Source organism: Uloborus diversus, chromosome 4, assembly GCF_026930045.1.
Source record: "Uloborus diversus isolate 005 chromosome 4, Udiv.v.3.1, whole genome shotgun sequence".
Taxonomy (NCBI): Eukaryota; Metazoa; Arthropoda; class Arachnida; order Araneae; family Uloboridae; genus Uloborus; species Uloborus diversus.
Genome location: NC_072734.1, coordinates 90,706,769 through 90,721,433, shown reverse-complemented (window position 1 = coordinate 90,721,433; position 14,665 = coordinate 90,706,769). Strand labels below are relative to the sequence as shown.

Here is a 14,665-nt window from a genome sequence, read left to right as displayed (position 1 = left end):
TTTAAATTTTGCATCATTCACGATAATTATCATTGAAATTTTATCACTCTAATTTATTATTGTAATTTTGTTCATGTATGTATAGCTTATTTAATTATTCCTGTTTATTGATATATTTTTTATTTTTTTTCTTTCTTTTTTCACAAAGGAAATTAATATTCTAGTTTCGAAATGAAGTTTAACTCAATAGGTTAATGCTTAGTGATAGTAAAGAAACTTTTAAATACATAATAAATTGAAGTGATGGATCAATAGTTTTCAGTCGAGAGCCATGAAACTTGTGCTATCAAACAGTAACAGAAAATAAAGGAAGGAGATAAAAGGAATAAACGAGTTGATAGTTAAAGCTGTAAAAGTAGAATTTCGTTAAGCAAGTATGCGTAACAATAATTAAGACTTAAGTTATATTCGTATTTTTTTTTTAAAAAAATTAACTTAATGCGTTAAGTCTTGAGAGTAATCTTAGTAAAACTGAATTTTTTTTTTTTTTTTGAGTATAAAACCTAAAGTGAAAAAAAAAAATCTTGAATTCAAAAATTATTAATAGTCAATCAAATCACCTACTTAAAAAATTACCTAAAATAAGACTCATAATTAAAACAGATATTTTATTTCGGGGATTTAATTCAAACAAAATGTCTGGCATGGAAGACTAACGACAGAAATAAAAAAAGAAAAAAAAATATCCAGTTAAGAATGTATTAAAATTGAACACATCCTTAGATCTCTTTTCATGAGAGAAAAAAGACACTTAAGAATAATAAAAATAAAACAAGAAATAAAGTACGCAAATTTGACGAGAAACATTTATTTTTTTCTAATGATGTCCCATCAAGATATGTATAACTTGATTGTGCAAAAAACTCGATAGTGCAAATCGTTTTAAAACTTTCACTCATTTTTAAAACAAGGTCAGGTTTTTCAACATTTTTATCAGATCGTACATCGATTTATTAGCTCTCACACTATCTTTTTTTCGATGTCATGTCACGAAGAATTATATTTCTTTTTTTCCCGAACTTCCTAAATCTCCCTTTTTAATTCAGAACGCAGATATATGCAATTTTTCCCGTTTTTTTTTTCCTTCCCCTTTTTTATCGTAAAATTCTGAGAGGAGGTTTAATGACAATTTTTACTTATCGAGCAATCTGATCTTACGTAAAACGAAAAATTAAAATAAAAGTGGCGGCGAGAAAAAAAATAATTTTTCGTCGCTGTTAAAACAGCTTTTTAGAGACGATTTAACATTTTTTCGTTCTATCCCTCCCTCTCTTTCACTCTCTCATTCCTATTTTCGCGCCCTTATCAATTCAGTTCCAAAGTAATCGTTCGCAAATATAAAAGATTCATAAATAAAAATTGAGGGAAATTTTTACCGACGGTAAAATTGCTCCGAGGGCAAAAGAGCTGGTGATAAAACTGATTTTCTGAGCTACCAGTTATTACAACCGATAACAGAAGAGTTAATATAAAAATAAAAATTTATCAGGTACACAGCTCTTACCTTTCAACCCCACACCCCCACCCTTCAAAAATGATTCCGATGATGATATAATAAATTAAAATTATTCCCCAAACCAGGTCAGGTTAATATTATTAAAAATCTTTTATTTTTCTGGGGTTACGGCTCCGGCGAGATCTTCAATTTTGGTTTTTGGTGATTGGTTGGGGTTTTTTCGGAGGCGTTTCCGTCGTTCTGATGTGACACCATATTTTCCGTGCCATAGGAAAGAGATTTTTTAAGGATTGAGGACAAGCTATAAGATAATAAAGATAGCGAAACAATGATTTAGTGATGAGGATTCAAGTATATAGTTCGCCGCGATACTTTTAGTGCTTGGTTAATGATATCATTATTTATTAAGCGTGAATTTTTGCTGCACGCAGCTTTTATGAATTATTAGACTTTAATGTGTAGTAAAAACATGTCGTATCGTTTGGAGAACTTGATTGGCTGATCTTTTTTTTTTGCAATTACTTGCGCTTCTCAAAATAAGCTCAGTGATAAATTGCTAATTTAATACAGGTATGTTGCTTATTAATAATTAGTGAAGTGATAAGTGATTATTTCGATACCATCTTAAGTTATTCAAAAGAATAAAAACTCTCCCCCTCATTTTTTTGAAAGATTTTTTTAAAAGTAAGTTTGTCGGAAAAATCATTGCATTAAATGTCGACATAAATCAACCATATGAAAGATAATTACGAAATAAATTAGTATGTAGAGGCCATCACATAACTTTCTTCGATATCTATGCTGTGAATTCTTGAATCTAACGTATAACTATCTCACGTAATCGCTACTAGAAAATTCCGCTATTCACAAAAGCTAGATAGATAAAGAGTTCGATAATTGGGAAATTGGTGTCTTATTTCATTGGCGTTAAATTTAGGCATCAATGCCTGCGCGAGGAATGTTTTTTTTTTCTCTTCATACGTAAACAAAGAGTTGGGAAAAATCCGTAAAACAACAGGGTTACCAAAATAAATTTATCCTCCCAAAAATTTGACGACAGCGCCAATTTCCCAATAATTGAAAATCCATTCAAAATTGGAATCTAAGAACGGAAAGTAAAAATTCTTTTAAAAGCCTTGCTTAGCTTACTAATAAATATTTTATTTGCAAACAAATAGAAGATGGTAGCAGATAAAAAATTAATCATTGACATTTTTCCAAACATTCGCCAACAGTTAAACCGCGTCAAAGGGTTTCTGGAGCAGACGAAGGGAAAACATTTTAGTATGATAAATGTTTCACATTGTTGTATTAATTAACCTTTTTTTTTTTCAGAAAACGATGGAAAAAAATAGTATGTCTTAGGAGCGATTAACGCCAAAATTGAATCCTCGTTTTTCCGTGTAGGTTCATGCAATTTCATTTCATATAAAACCACATTTCATATGAAACGTAGCATTAGTTTTTGAGATATAGCACACGCAATGAGCAAGAAAGAACGTTCGATTGCACCACACCTTTTGAGCTAGAGACGCCAATATCATATAAATTCTTTTACTCTGTAAGCTCTACCTGTGATCAATTGTTACTTGATTTCGTTCATTACTTCTCGAGATCTAGCAGTCACAAGTAGCGAGAAAAAAGTTCGGTTCAAAACCTGTTTTCGAGTTATTGGCAATAAAATTGAATCAGCTCCGGGACCTTCTAGGATCTACGAATGTACAAAATGTTGTTTGATTCAGCTCCTGACTTTTTGATACATAGTAGTCACGAAAAAACGACAAAAAAAAAACCGTTCGATTTGTATACTTCCCAAAACTAATGGACACGAATCTACATAGAGACACAGATGTATAAACTTCAAATTTCGTTCTATTTCATGCAGAAGTTTCGCGCTAGAGCAACAAAACAAAACCAGTTGCACACATACAGACAGACGAAAGTTTTCTAAAATTGTCATAATGACTCAACACACTTCAAAACGTGGAAATCCATCGAAATTCGAAACTTTTCATGAATCCAATGATTTTTACTACATATTAGACATAAAAGAAAGTAATAAATATTATAAGCGCCGTTCTGCTCCGAATTTTTTACCCAAAATGAAGGTAATTTCGAAACAATTATGATAATTATAGTAACAACAATAATAATTAATTTTAATACATCTTTAAAAAAAATTAAAAAGTTATCTCTTTTATGAAAGTTTTGGCAATGTACGTGCTAATGTATCGAAACCTGTACTAGAGCTTAGAGATTTCCACCTTATTCTTTATGTGCGTTAGTACTTTCACTGTTTCGCACAAAAATATGAAAGGAATGAAGAAGCATTGACTATAAAATGCAATAGCTATTATGATTTAAAGACAAGAAAAAAAAATGCCGAAACAGTATAAGAGCTAAAATGTTACTTCTAACTATTTTATAGATAAAATTCAGGTTAAATCATATAAAATGGAACTTCCCATTTAGGGGTTACTAAATGATTACACCTGGCAATAGTTTCACGGCTGCAGTAATAGCCATTTTCAGGAGATGATCTCTGTATTCTACCTCCCGAAATGCAACAACCACTCCACCTAAACCACATCCCAGCCTCCAACCATCCCATAATCCTCCATTAATCCTGACGGATGCACGCATATCAGCCTGGTGAACACTGCTCCCCGATAATCGCCCCTTAAGGAAGACCGCCAACTCCGGAGGTCAATTTATTGACTGCTACGTCAGTTCCGGCTGTTCGGCCTATTCGTTTGGCTGCCCATTTTAGGTGACCACAAAGACCTGTTGACCGAGGTCCGGCTCTGCTGAAAGTGGTATTGTTTATAATGAATGGCACTATTAATATGAAAGCTAAACCGTTTTCAGAATTGGATACTAGTTAAAATTCGAACAAAATGTGTAAAATAGCGTACGTATCAGTAAGTTGGCATGCAAAAAAAAAGTATACTAAATAAATTTACTACATGAAAAACCTCTCGCATATATCCACCAGAACTCCTCCAACTGACAGTTTTTCCCAATGATCTCTTCTACATCTTCTATACCAGTGGTGCCCAACCGTTCTTTACATATGTGCCGCACCTCATATTAAGATTAGGGTTTTCAATCCCGTGTTATTCTCAGTCCCGTGGGATTTCAGGACTGTGAAGAGTCAATCCCGCGGGATTGTCTTTCTTCTTGTAAAAGTTAAGATGTCAAATAGTTGTGAATTTTAGGTAGGACTGCCTTTGTTACATTAGTCGTTATCTCAAATTCCGTACACCAATATGGTGGAGTACTACAAAGTCGCAACTTAATCAGCAACTGTCGTTTGGTACACATAAGTCTACTTTAAAAAAGTCCAATGTGTTTTAACAAAGCATTGTTCGTATGGTATGGGAGAATTTTTGCCCCAAAAATAATGGGCTTGATGAAAACACGCGATGTGGCTCCACTGCAGTTGGTTTTACTGAGATTAAATATTTTGTGCACACTTAGCAAAATATCTCTATTAATTTCACCGTCTTCTAAGGTATATTTTTCTTTTCTTCTGAAAAATGTCACGTTAGGGGTTTTTGCTCATAAACTTCAAATTTCAACTTCAAATTAACGTTGGTTGCATTAGTGCATTTGATTCGTTACAGCAGGGGGTGAACACGGACTGATCGCACTTTCAGTAAAGGTTTTTGAATAATTTTGCTAGTTTTACCTCTCACTTTAAAGAGACAATCGAAACAACATAACTTTTAAGATGCCACCCACATTTATAACATTAGCTTCACGGTGACAAAGACATGCCTTTTCTACAGGTTAAAGAGCATAAGTAAAAAAAAAACGAGCTGATGTGTGAATCACATGACTTCCTTTTACTCCAATTTAATGTCATTTCCCCATTACTGGCAATTTTAATGTGATTCAATAGTTTACCCTCTCTTTCACCAACAGTGGCCAAATAGAAAAATTAAAAAAAAAATCGCCAAGTTTTTTGGCGAAGAAGACAGGCGATATATCGCCAAATGTCCACCAAATTATAACACCGCATGAGTTTACACCGAAATTAGCAATGATTCCCCCCCCCCAAAAGGGTCAAAAGATCCCTTTAGAAACACCCGAATGCTACCAAAAAGGGAGGTGCACAACTAGACTCCACTAGGAGTCTCCGTACCAAATTTCAACTTTCTAGGACATACCGTTCTTGAGTTATGCGACATAAATACGCACATACATACTAACGTACATACAGACGTCACGAGAAAACTCGTTTTAACTAAAATCTCAATATTCATTCAAGAGTGAGTAAAATGGAAATTAAGGTCGATTTTTGAGCAAAAATTTTGTCGCGAATACAATACTTCCTTTTTTGTAAAAGGAAGTAAAAAAAAACGATGTCATATTTTGGTATAATTCTCTACATAGTCTAATATTTTCGAGGGCCCCAGAAACTAGAGGGCCCTAAGGAGGGTTTTATAGGCCAAATAGCTAATCAGATCCGGATGTTCGCTCTTAGAAAAAAAAAATCGTCGCCAAGTTGGCGAAAAAACTTGGCGACCAAAAGCTTGGCGATACGTCACCAAGTGTTTACCAAATTATAACACCACTTAAGTTTGCATTGATATTAACAATGATTTCCCCCCAAAAAGGTGCAAAAGACCCCCTTAGGAACATCCGAAAGCAACCAAAAGGGGTGGTGCACAACTAGACCCCACTACGAGTCTATGTACCAAATTTCAACTTTCTAGGACATACCATTTTTGAGTTATGCGAGATACATACGCACATACGCACACACGCACATACACACATACGCACATACATACAGACGTCACGAGAAAAGTCGTTGTAATTACCTCGGTGATGGTCAAAATGGATATTTCGCGTGTCTATACATTCTTAGGCACTTTTCCGCATGTGGTCGAATCGAAAAAAAAACTCAACATTCATTTGGGGGTGAGCAAAATGGAAATTAAGGGCGATTTTTGAGTGAAAATTTTTTCGCGAATACAATACTTCCTTTTTTGTAAAAGGAAGTAATAATGTAGAGTTTTTCCTTGCTTTCTTCTTCGGAAAAAAAAAAAATGTTGTGCAATTTTTGTAAGTTTAAGGTTTTGAAAGCATTCCTTAAGTTTACAAAAGAGTTCAAACATTGCATTCAGGCTACTCCATCGGGTTTTGCACACTGTAATAGATTTTCTCAATTTCTTCAAAAACACAATTTTCAGGGTTTCAGTGCTTAGTGATGGAACCTCCCCCGAATGAGAATACCAATTTATTCTCAGAAGAACACGCTCTTTTTTTTATTGTTTTCTTGAATGATAAATCTACCGTTCACCAAACGAGACAGCGTTTCTTGCTCTTCTTGCATATATACGGGAAGGTGATTAAAACTTCATATGATACTTGTAAAAATATTGGTTTTATGGACGGGAGAAATTGGAAAACGTTTGCATGGAAAATCTTTGCAGAATTGAAAATCCCGCGGGATTCTGCTCTTAATCCCGCAAAATATCGTGCGAAATCCCGCGGGATTCGGGATTGCGGGATTAGAAACCCTAATTAAGATGAGTATTGCAGGCCGGAACACGTATAAATTTAAAATTTATATCTATTTTTTCTAGATAATATATAAAAACAGAAATAGAGAGAAAATGAAAAAAAAAAAAAAGTTGACATCGCTACATGATCATTTTCTTAATCTGAAGTTGTTTTTTTTTTGGAAACTTATTTCTGACGATTTTGCTCCAAGTTTGCAACAAGCTTTCTTAATACCGTATAAAGATGATTTGTTACTACTTTGAAAGGTTTCAGTATATAGTTTTGGCTTCACAACACTGCATATAATGAGCAATTCTAGAATGCAACTATGTATACATGTCAAGACATGTATGACCATCTTTAAACCCAGGAGAAAATGTTTTTTAACCAATACCCATCACCCAACCCCTTCATATCGAAATTCATTCTGCGGTATATTTTTGACGTTAGGTATCTGTTGGAAAAAGTCGAAAGGATGAGATACAGGTTCTAGTGGCAAAAGTTTAGGGATTTAAATTTAGTTTAAGAACATTCAATTAAACGAAATATTTTTATTTTAGTTCGTGTATTTTCATAATTAATTGTAAGATTGACTCTCTTAAAAATTATGGTCTTGAGTCTTCACTGAAGTTTTCTGCCAAGCAAAGACACAAATTTGAACAGAATCGAGAAAAATAAGAATTGAGACTTCTTAATTTTCCACAGTACCACAGATAGAAATAGACCACGTTGTTCGTTTATGTTTCGTTACATTATTGATGAGTGATGAACGTACTTCTGCTTACCATCAACATTATTTCGCGGTTTGGAAGAAAGTCAAACCCCCAGAACTCTTAATTTTAATCATATTTCTAATCGTACTTTGAAAATGAATAATTATGACGGGATTGTTCTGACAGACCTCACAACCAGAGAAGTAATTATTACTACGATGAAATTCTCACTGACAGGGTTCTGAATGTTTTTATCAACATGTGAAGCAATGTTTTGAGAAATTTCCGTCATAGGGGGGGGGGGGGGGGAGGAGGAAGGAGTAGACAGAGAGTTAAATACAGAGTTTTATGAAATTCTGACCTTTATCACATGGAGGTTGCTATCTTTGTCCCCGTCTGTCACGTGCCCATTGTAAGGTCCGAAAGAGGTTCCTTGACGCATGGGTCGTTTCGTGAAGAGTGTGTATTCGTGGATATCATCTTCTGGGTCCCTCACGGAGAAAAGCTCAGTCGGCAGATGCAGCAGATCAGCAATCTCTTCAAGACCTTCTTCTGTTTTACCTAGATGACACAGAAGTCCATTAAGAAAAATGCAAAATGATATTTTTTAAGGGACAAAAATTGATCAATTATAAAGAATAATTCGAAGTTTTTTAAGGTCCATTCAAAATCAAAGCACATACGACGGAAGCAAAAAATGTTGTAGCAAATATATATGTCCATTAAGCAATACAAAATATTTTTTAAATGACTAAAATTGATCAATTATACAAAATAATTAAAAGTTTTTTAAGGTCCATTCAAAATTAAAACACCGGCGGCGTAAGCAAAATACGTTGTAGATTACCGATGCTGCCTAAGCCGAAATGACGTTTTCTTTCTTTTTTAATTCTATTTTTCCATTGTCTTCGATCCTTTTAACATATCGTGACCTTCCATGGAGCACCTGTAAAGTACAGGGTGTCCAGCAAAGGACTCCTTGGTTTTTAAATTAGATATCTCCAAAACAAATGACGATATTGGAATAAAACAACGGTATGCTTATTGTGAAACCCATAAAAATCATAAACGGAAACTTGGAAATGAGTTTATAAAAGTGCCAACAGGTGGCGCTGCACGCTGTTACTGCAATAGAAGTCTCCATAAAAAGTGCTGCGAAGAGGTTGGACGATAGTTTCTAGCGTATATGTAAGCATATCTGAGTGGCTAAATTACTGCTGACACAACTGACCTCTTCGCAGCACTATTTTTATAAATAGTGCTGCGACTTCGATTGCAATTACAGCGGCAGCGCCACCTGTTGGCATTTTTTAAACTAATTTCCAAGTTCCTGCATATGATTTTAATGGGTTTCACAATAAACACACCGTCTATTTTATTTCAATATCCTCCTTTGTTTCCGAGATATTTAATTTTTAAACCAGGAAGTCCTTTGCTGGACACCCTGTATGTGGTCCCTGTATGTGGACATAATCTGAGTCACGTTTCCCACGAAAGCTCATTAGTGCGTCATAATATGGTTGCACGTTTGTCGGCTCAATCGTATCAGTAACCATCGATATTTTTGTCAAATTTAGATGTAATTTAAGTATAAAGATCAATAAGAACCAATTGCTTTCAAAAAAGAAAAAAGAGCCACTTGAAATGAGGTCATAAAATTCATGTATTTAACGTCGTGACTATTTATTTTAAAACATATATAAGTGTTTTGAATCATGATTGCTATCAATAAAATATAACCGAATGAGCAGCAGCTTTAAAATTAGAAACAGAATGTCAAATAAGCCAGTCTGGATTATGAAAATCATTAACCTAATACTATGTCTCTAAATGATTTGATTTTGACTTTCTATCCTATTGGTTCTCGAATTGCATACAAAAACAAGGGAGCGCATGGAAACAGAAGAAAAAAGAGGTTTGAAGTATTTATTTTTCATTGAAGTGTATCATATAAGATCATGAAAAAATAACAGTTAATTCATTGATTAATGCGAATCGCTTTCTTTCAACAATTAACAGGGCGAAAATCCTGAGAATCCACTCCTTTCTCTATGAATTTCTTTCCTTTCTCTGGTAAAGCATTCTGTGACTCACTGTATGCTTATGATTTGTTACGCCTTTTTCTTTCATTATTATTCAGTTTTTTTTTTGTTTTGTTTTGTTTTTTTGTTTCTCTCTTTTTTGCCGTTTGTTAATGAGATGTTTGGACAGTTTTGTGCATGGTATATAGTTTTTGACCATTCATGATAGCAAAAAAAATGTTACATACTTAAATAATATCGTCTGCATTACAAACTGACGAAACGATTAATTCTCTATCAGTTTTCCTTCTATTTCATCCATGCAGAAGTTCTGATTTCGATCATGAGATGTATTTCGTGAATAAGAAACACAACGCTAATTTCTGCAGATAATACAGCCAGAGACTTGGCAAGTCAAGAGAACTGTCGAAGAGCAATAACTGTTCCAATCTGATTTATTCTGATTAAAAGATTTTTTCACAACAAGCTAAAAATGCTATTTTAAACAATGTTCAAAAAATTGTGCACATTTTACTTTGAAATAAAGCATGACGAACTATGTATAAAACAGTCAACTGTAGAACAATACAATACACTCGCAGAACACTGCATGCACAATGACTTTTTCATGGCAAAGAGAATAAAACAACGTGTCTAAATTATCTGAACATAAATATTCTGTAGCAAAAATATCTTGATTATATAAATTGTATTTCAAATTAAAACATGCCAATACGAAGTGAAGGGTCATAGTTGAAACAATATGCATCAAAACTAAAACGTCAAATAAGAGCCCCTGCCACTTTTAGAATGGGAAGGCAGTAAATGAAAATCTTCCTCGTGATATATGGTCTAAACGCTGCCACATCACAAGATAAAAATGCTCTCCAGAAACTGACAGATCTAGCCTCCAGATTTGCCCGCAGAGCTTCCCTATCAGATGGCACTGCCACCTGTTGCCGAGATGAGTAACTGCTTAACCGCAAGGAGGATGCTTCTTGATCATCTATAGATTTTCTCTGAGAGATATTACAAGGGCTAAGAGGATAGACATCGTACAGAGACCTTAGATATTAGATAAAGATATCTCTCCTAGAATTTCCGATAGGTGGGGTTAGAAGTGGTTGATGTTTCTTTCTGTGCTGAGGATATTTATCTTCCATGATTGTAAAGGAAATCAATGTTCAAGATTTTTTTTCTTTCACATTTGAGTTTTTGTTACAAAAAGAAAAGGATAATCGATATCCTTTGATAGGAATAAAAATATCTCGCACAATATTATCAATTTTGTGAAAAACGTTAACCTTATCTTTTTTCTTTCGTTGAAAATTGATGATTTATGACAGGTAAAACTTAAATGTTTTCAATCAAACACAGTAAAACCTTGATAATTTGCTTAAACTTGTGGAAACTTTGTATAACTCAGCCTACGTGAAGTTACCTAGCACATAAATCTTTTTCGTAGTGGTATATGTACTTAGTGATTTTTTTTAAATGGGCTTACTCTCATGTAGTTGATATTTATATTATAAATATTAAATCGTTACATACTTTATACAACGATCTATGTATCCATGTATCCATCTATCGATGTAACCATCTATGTGTTTATGTATCCATTTATCTATCTATCTATGTATCCATCTAAATATTTATTTGAAAAGATAACTAAAAATACAGAGGCAAAACAAAGAAAAATACCCTCATTAAGTTTCTCTGTTGAAGATTTTGCTCCTGTGAAAATCTCCAAGGAGGGTCCAATGTTAAGCACCAGACTGATACTCTGCAATTAGTGCGAAAATACTAAATGCGCTTATAATATTAGAAATTTCACAGATTGAATCTGGCAATTCACTGTCCGAAATAAATGCCCGTTAACAACTCAAATGCCCTTAAATGGCAAAATCAAAATAAGATTATTTCATACATATGTTACGTCAAGAGTTTTTTTTTTTTATTGAATAAGTTTATTAAAGCAAAGTGCTATTCGAATCGGAAGTTAAAATGTCTCCCATTAAGCCCATTAGTACCAACTTATATTTTTTCCTTTCTTTTAGCCTTCTTCTAAAGAAAATTCGAGTTGTGGATATATGATCATAACCTCCGTTAATTTAAATTCCATTTCGTTTTAAAAAGAGAGCTAAAACATGTATGTATTCTAGTTTACTTTCCCCAACTACGTTTATAACATTAACAATTATAAATTTAAAAACTATTGTCATACATTAATTTAACTTTATTCCAAAGTATATTTTTACCTATCTTGATTGTTTGGTAATTGTAACATCTCTTGCTCTCTTTTTCTTCCTTTTTCTTTTGTTTGTTTGCTTGTTTGTTTTGTTTTGTTTTATGAATTACTTTCTATTGAACATAAACTCATTATTTCTTATCTCAAACTGTACTCAAGTTTTATTTAAAAAAAAATGTATAAAATAAAAATGTGTGAAAATTAAATGTAATATTTTGCATGGCATATGTCTCTGGAGACATTGATCAATCAAATTCTATTTCTGATTATCAATCTTTTGAATTACTAAATAGAGAGTAGCTAAGGAGAAATTCAAAATTCCAACAATTATTTCGGCATTTTTGGTTTTCTTTTCATTTTTTATTATTATTTACTATTAGATTTTATTTTCACACATTTTTGATAAATCTAGGAATTGCTTGAAAAAGAACAACGCGAAAAAAAAATGAATGTTTCAAACACCTCACTTTTCAAAAAATCTACAGCACTTTATTTCTTAAAATAAACGGTATTCCAAAGAAAAAATGTAATTCCACAATCCTTGGAGGGGTAAGGCTATTTTCTTTTTTACGTATGGTTTTCGGCGTTGCCATTTCTTCTCTGAAAGTGATAAGTTCAATGTAAAATATGACTTTTCGAGGGAAAAACACCATGATGTCTTCCAGTACTGGATAGATGACATTACGTGTTAAATTGTAAAGTTGAAATTGGCAACAACACTTTCGTAGTGCACGAGTAAACCCAGAAGTAGAACTCGAGTTCAAAAAGTGTATATCATCGAAATATAAATGATTTCTTTAAGGAATTTTCCTTTGAAGAAATTGACAGCTTTTTTGCACTTTCACCATTGTGGACATTTAATTGACTGTAGAGACAATCACAACAGTACTTTTTATTTTAATGCAGTTACTGATGCAGTTAAAATTAAATTTGATGCAAAAATTACAGTAAATTCCCGATTATACACGACAGTTTGAAGAATGTATTATGCATAGATACAGGTAAGTTTTTGAAAAATGCATTTTTTGCCTATTTTCCCCTCATTTTTGCCCTTTTGCGGTTTATCCGCAATTTTTATTATCGGCAGCACTTGTGCCACCTAATTTAGCGGATAATTGGAAGTTTACTGTAGTTGAAAAAAACTGGAAAATGAACTACAGTTGGCTCTCTGCTTAACGACGCTCTTTAACGACTTTTTCTATTTAACGACGGCTTTTCACGGTCCCAGATAGTCCACTGTCGTGTTAAAAGCATTTTATTTAAGGACGCTTTCTACTTAAAGTCGATTTTTTGTGGTCCCTTAAAAGTTGTTGAACAGAGAGCCAACTGTATTAATTTTTAATATTCGCTTATATGATGAGTTATGTTTAAAGCTGGGCAGTAATGCTAACCGAGTGCCTACGTTTGACCTTTAAAAAATAACTGTAATAGTACTACTTAATTCCAAAGACAGTGTAAAACATTTTGTGCAGTAGTCTGCTGGAAAGCTGTCATATTTAAAAAGTTGCAATGTTTTTGTAAGCTTGGAAGATAAATTAATTTTAGACGGTGAAAGAACTCGTTTTGTCACTTTAATATAATACTCAGTTAAGAAAACTATATTCAAAACATTGAAGGAAAAAATCCTGAAACGTTTGCGAAATTTCCATGACTTCGAGGTGCAAAATGCATCATATATGTTTTGTAACGGATTGGCAAAAAGAATTAAGAATAGTATTTAAAAAAGTCATTTTATAGAATGAGTAATACTCATACAAGGAAATAATTACCAGTAGTTTTGGAAATGCATTGTAATTTTTTTTACATTTAGCACATGTCATATACAGCAGGGGGATTAATTATGATTATGCCATATGCATAAATGTATAAAACAATGTTTCCGTGCTGATTTCACAGCACAGTTTCCAAATTTTTAAAATAGAAAGAATGCATAATATGCAGGGTTCAAAAATATTATGATATTTTCGAAAATATCGAAAATATCAGAGATTTTGATACATATCGGATATTTTGATATATATATCCGATATTTTCAACCAGCACAAACTTAAGTCTCCAAAATAGAAAATTCATCCTCAAATCACTCTTTATTTTCTTATATTATTATTATTATTATATGTAGACTTAAATTAAGGTTGCTTTCCCTTATTTATATCTAATATTTCATACTACATTTTTATCAATTTTAATGGAATTCATTTAGCTGTTTCGCTCATTTTTTTTTCTGTTAGCTACTTTTACACAGTTATATGATTCAGAAATAAAAAATATGTATTAGTTGGTGCAGAGTCATAAGATATTATTACAACACTTAATGTTAATTAGGCACTTTTAATATGATTTAAAATTGTTACATTACTAATAATTTTGTAAGTATAAAATGAAAAGGAATATTATATTACTTTGTTACATTAATTATGTATTAATACATCATAAAAATATAGTACATAACTTTTTGGTTATCTTTAATAATAAATGAACAATATTACTAGGATTAATATAATTTTTATATTGAAAATACCATAGTTGAAAAAATAAATATCGAAAATATCATGATATCGGATATATATCGTAAAAAATGTCATGATAGATATCGACTAATATATATAGGCGAACCCTGATAATATGGAAGAAACAAACAATAATTGCAAATTAATAGTGCATGATTGAGAATGTATAATTTAGCTTCAAAATATTCTGTCAAAAATCCTTC

At 32.6% G+C, this 14,665-nt stretch overlaps 1 protein-coding gene across 1 annotated transcript in view; it reads right to left on the bottom strand.

Moving 5' to 3' along the window:
* Positions 1-14,665, bottom strand: part of LOC129220703 (zinc finger protein ush-like) — a 219,777-nt gene that overhangs the window by 40,324 nt on the left and 164,788 nt on the right. Inside the window, exon 2 of the mRNA XM_054855132.1 lies at positions 8,045-8,244. Within this exon, the coding sequence (XP_054711107.1) occupies positions 8,045-8,244 (200 nt within the window). The remainder of the gene's footprint in view (positions 1-8,044; positions 8,245-14,665) is intronic.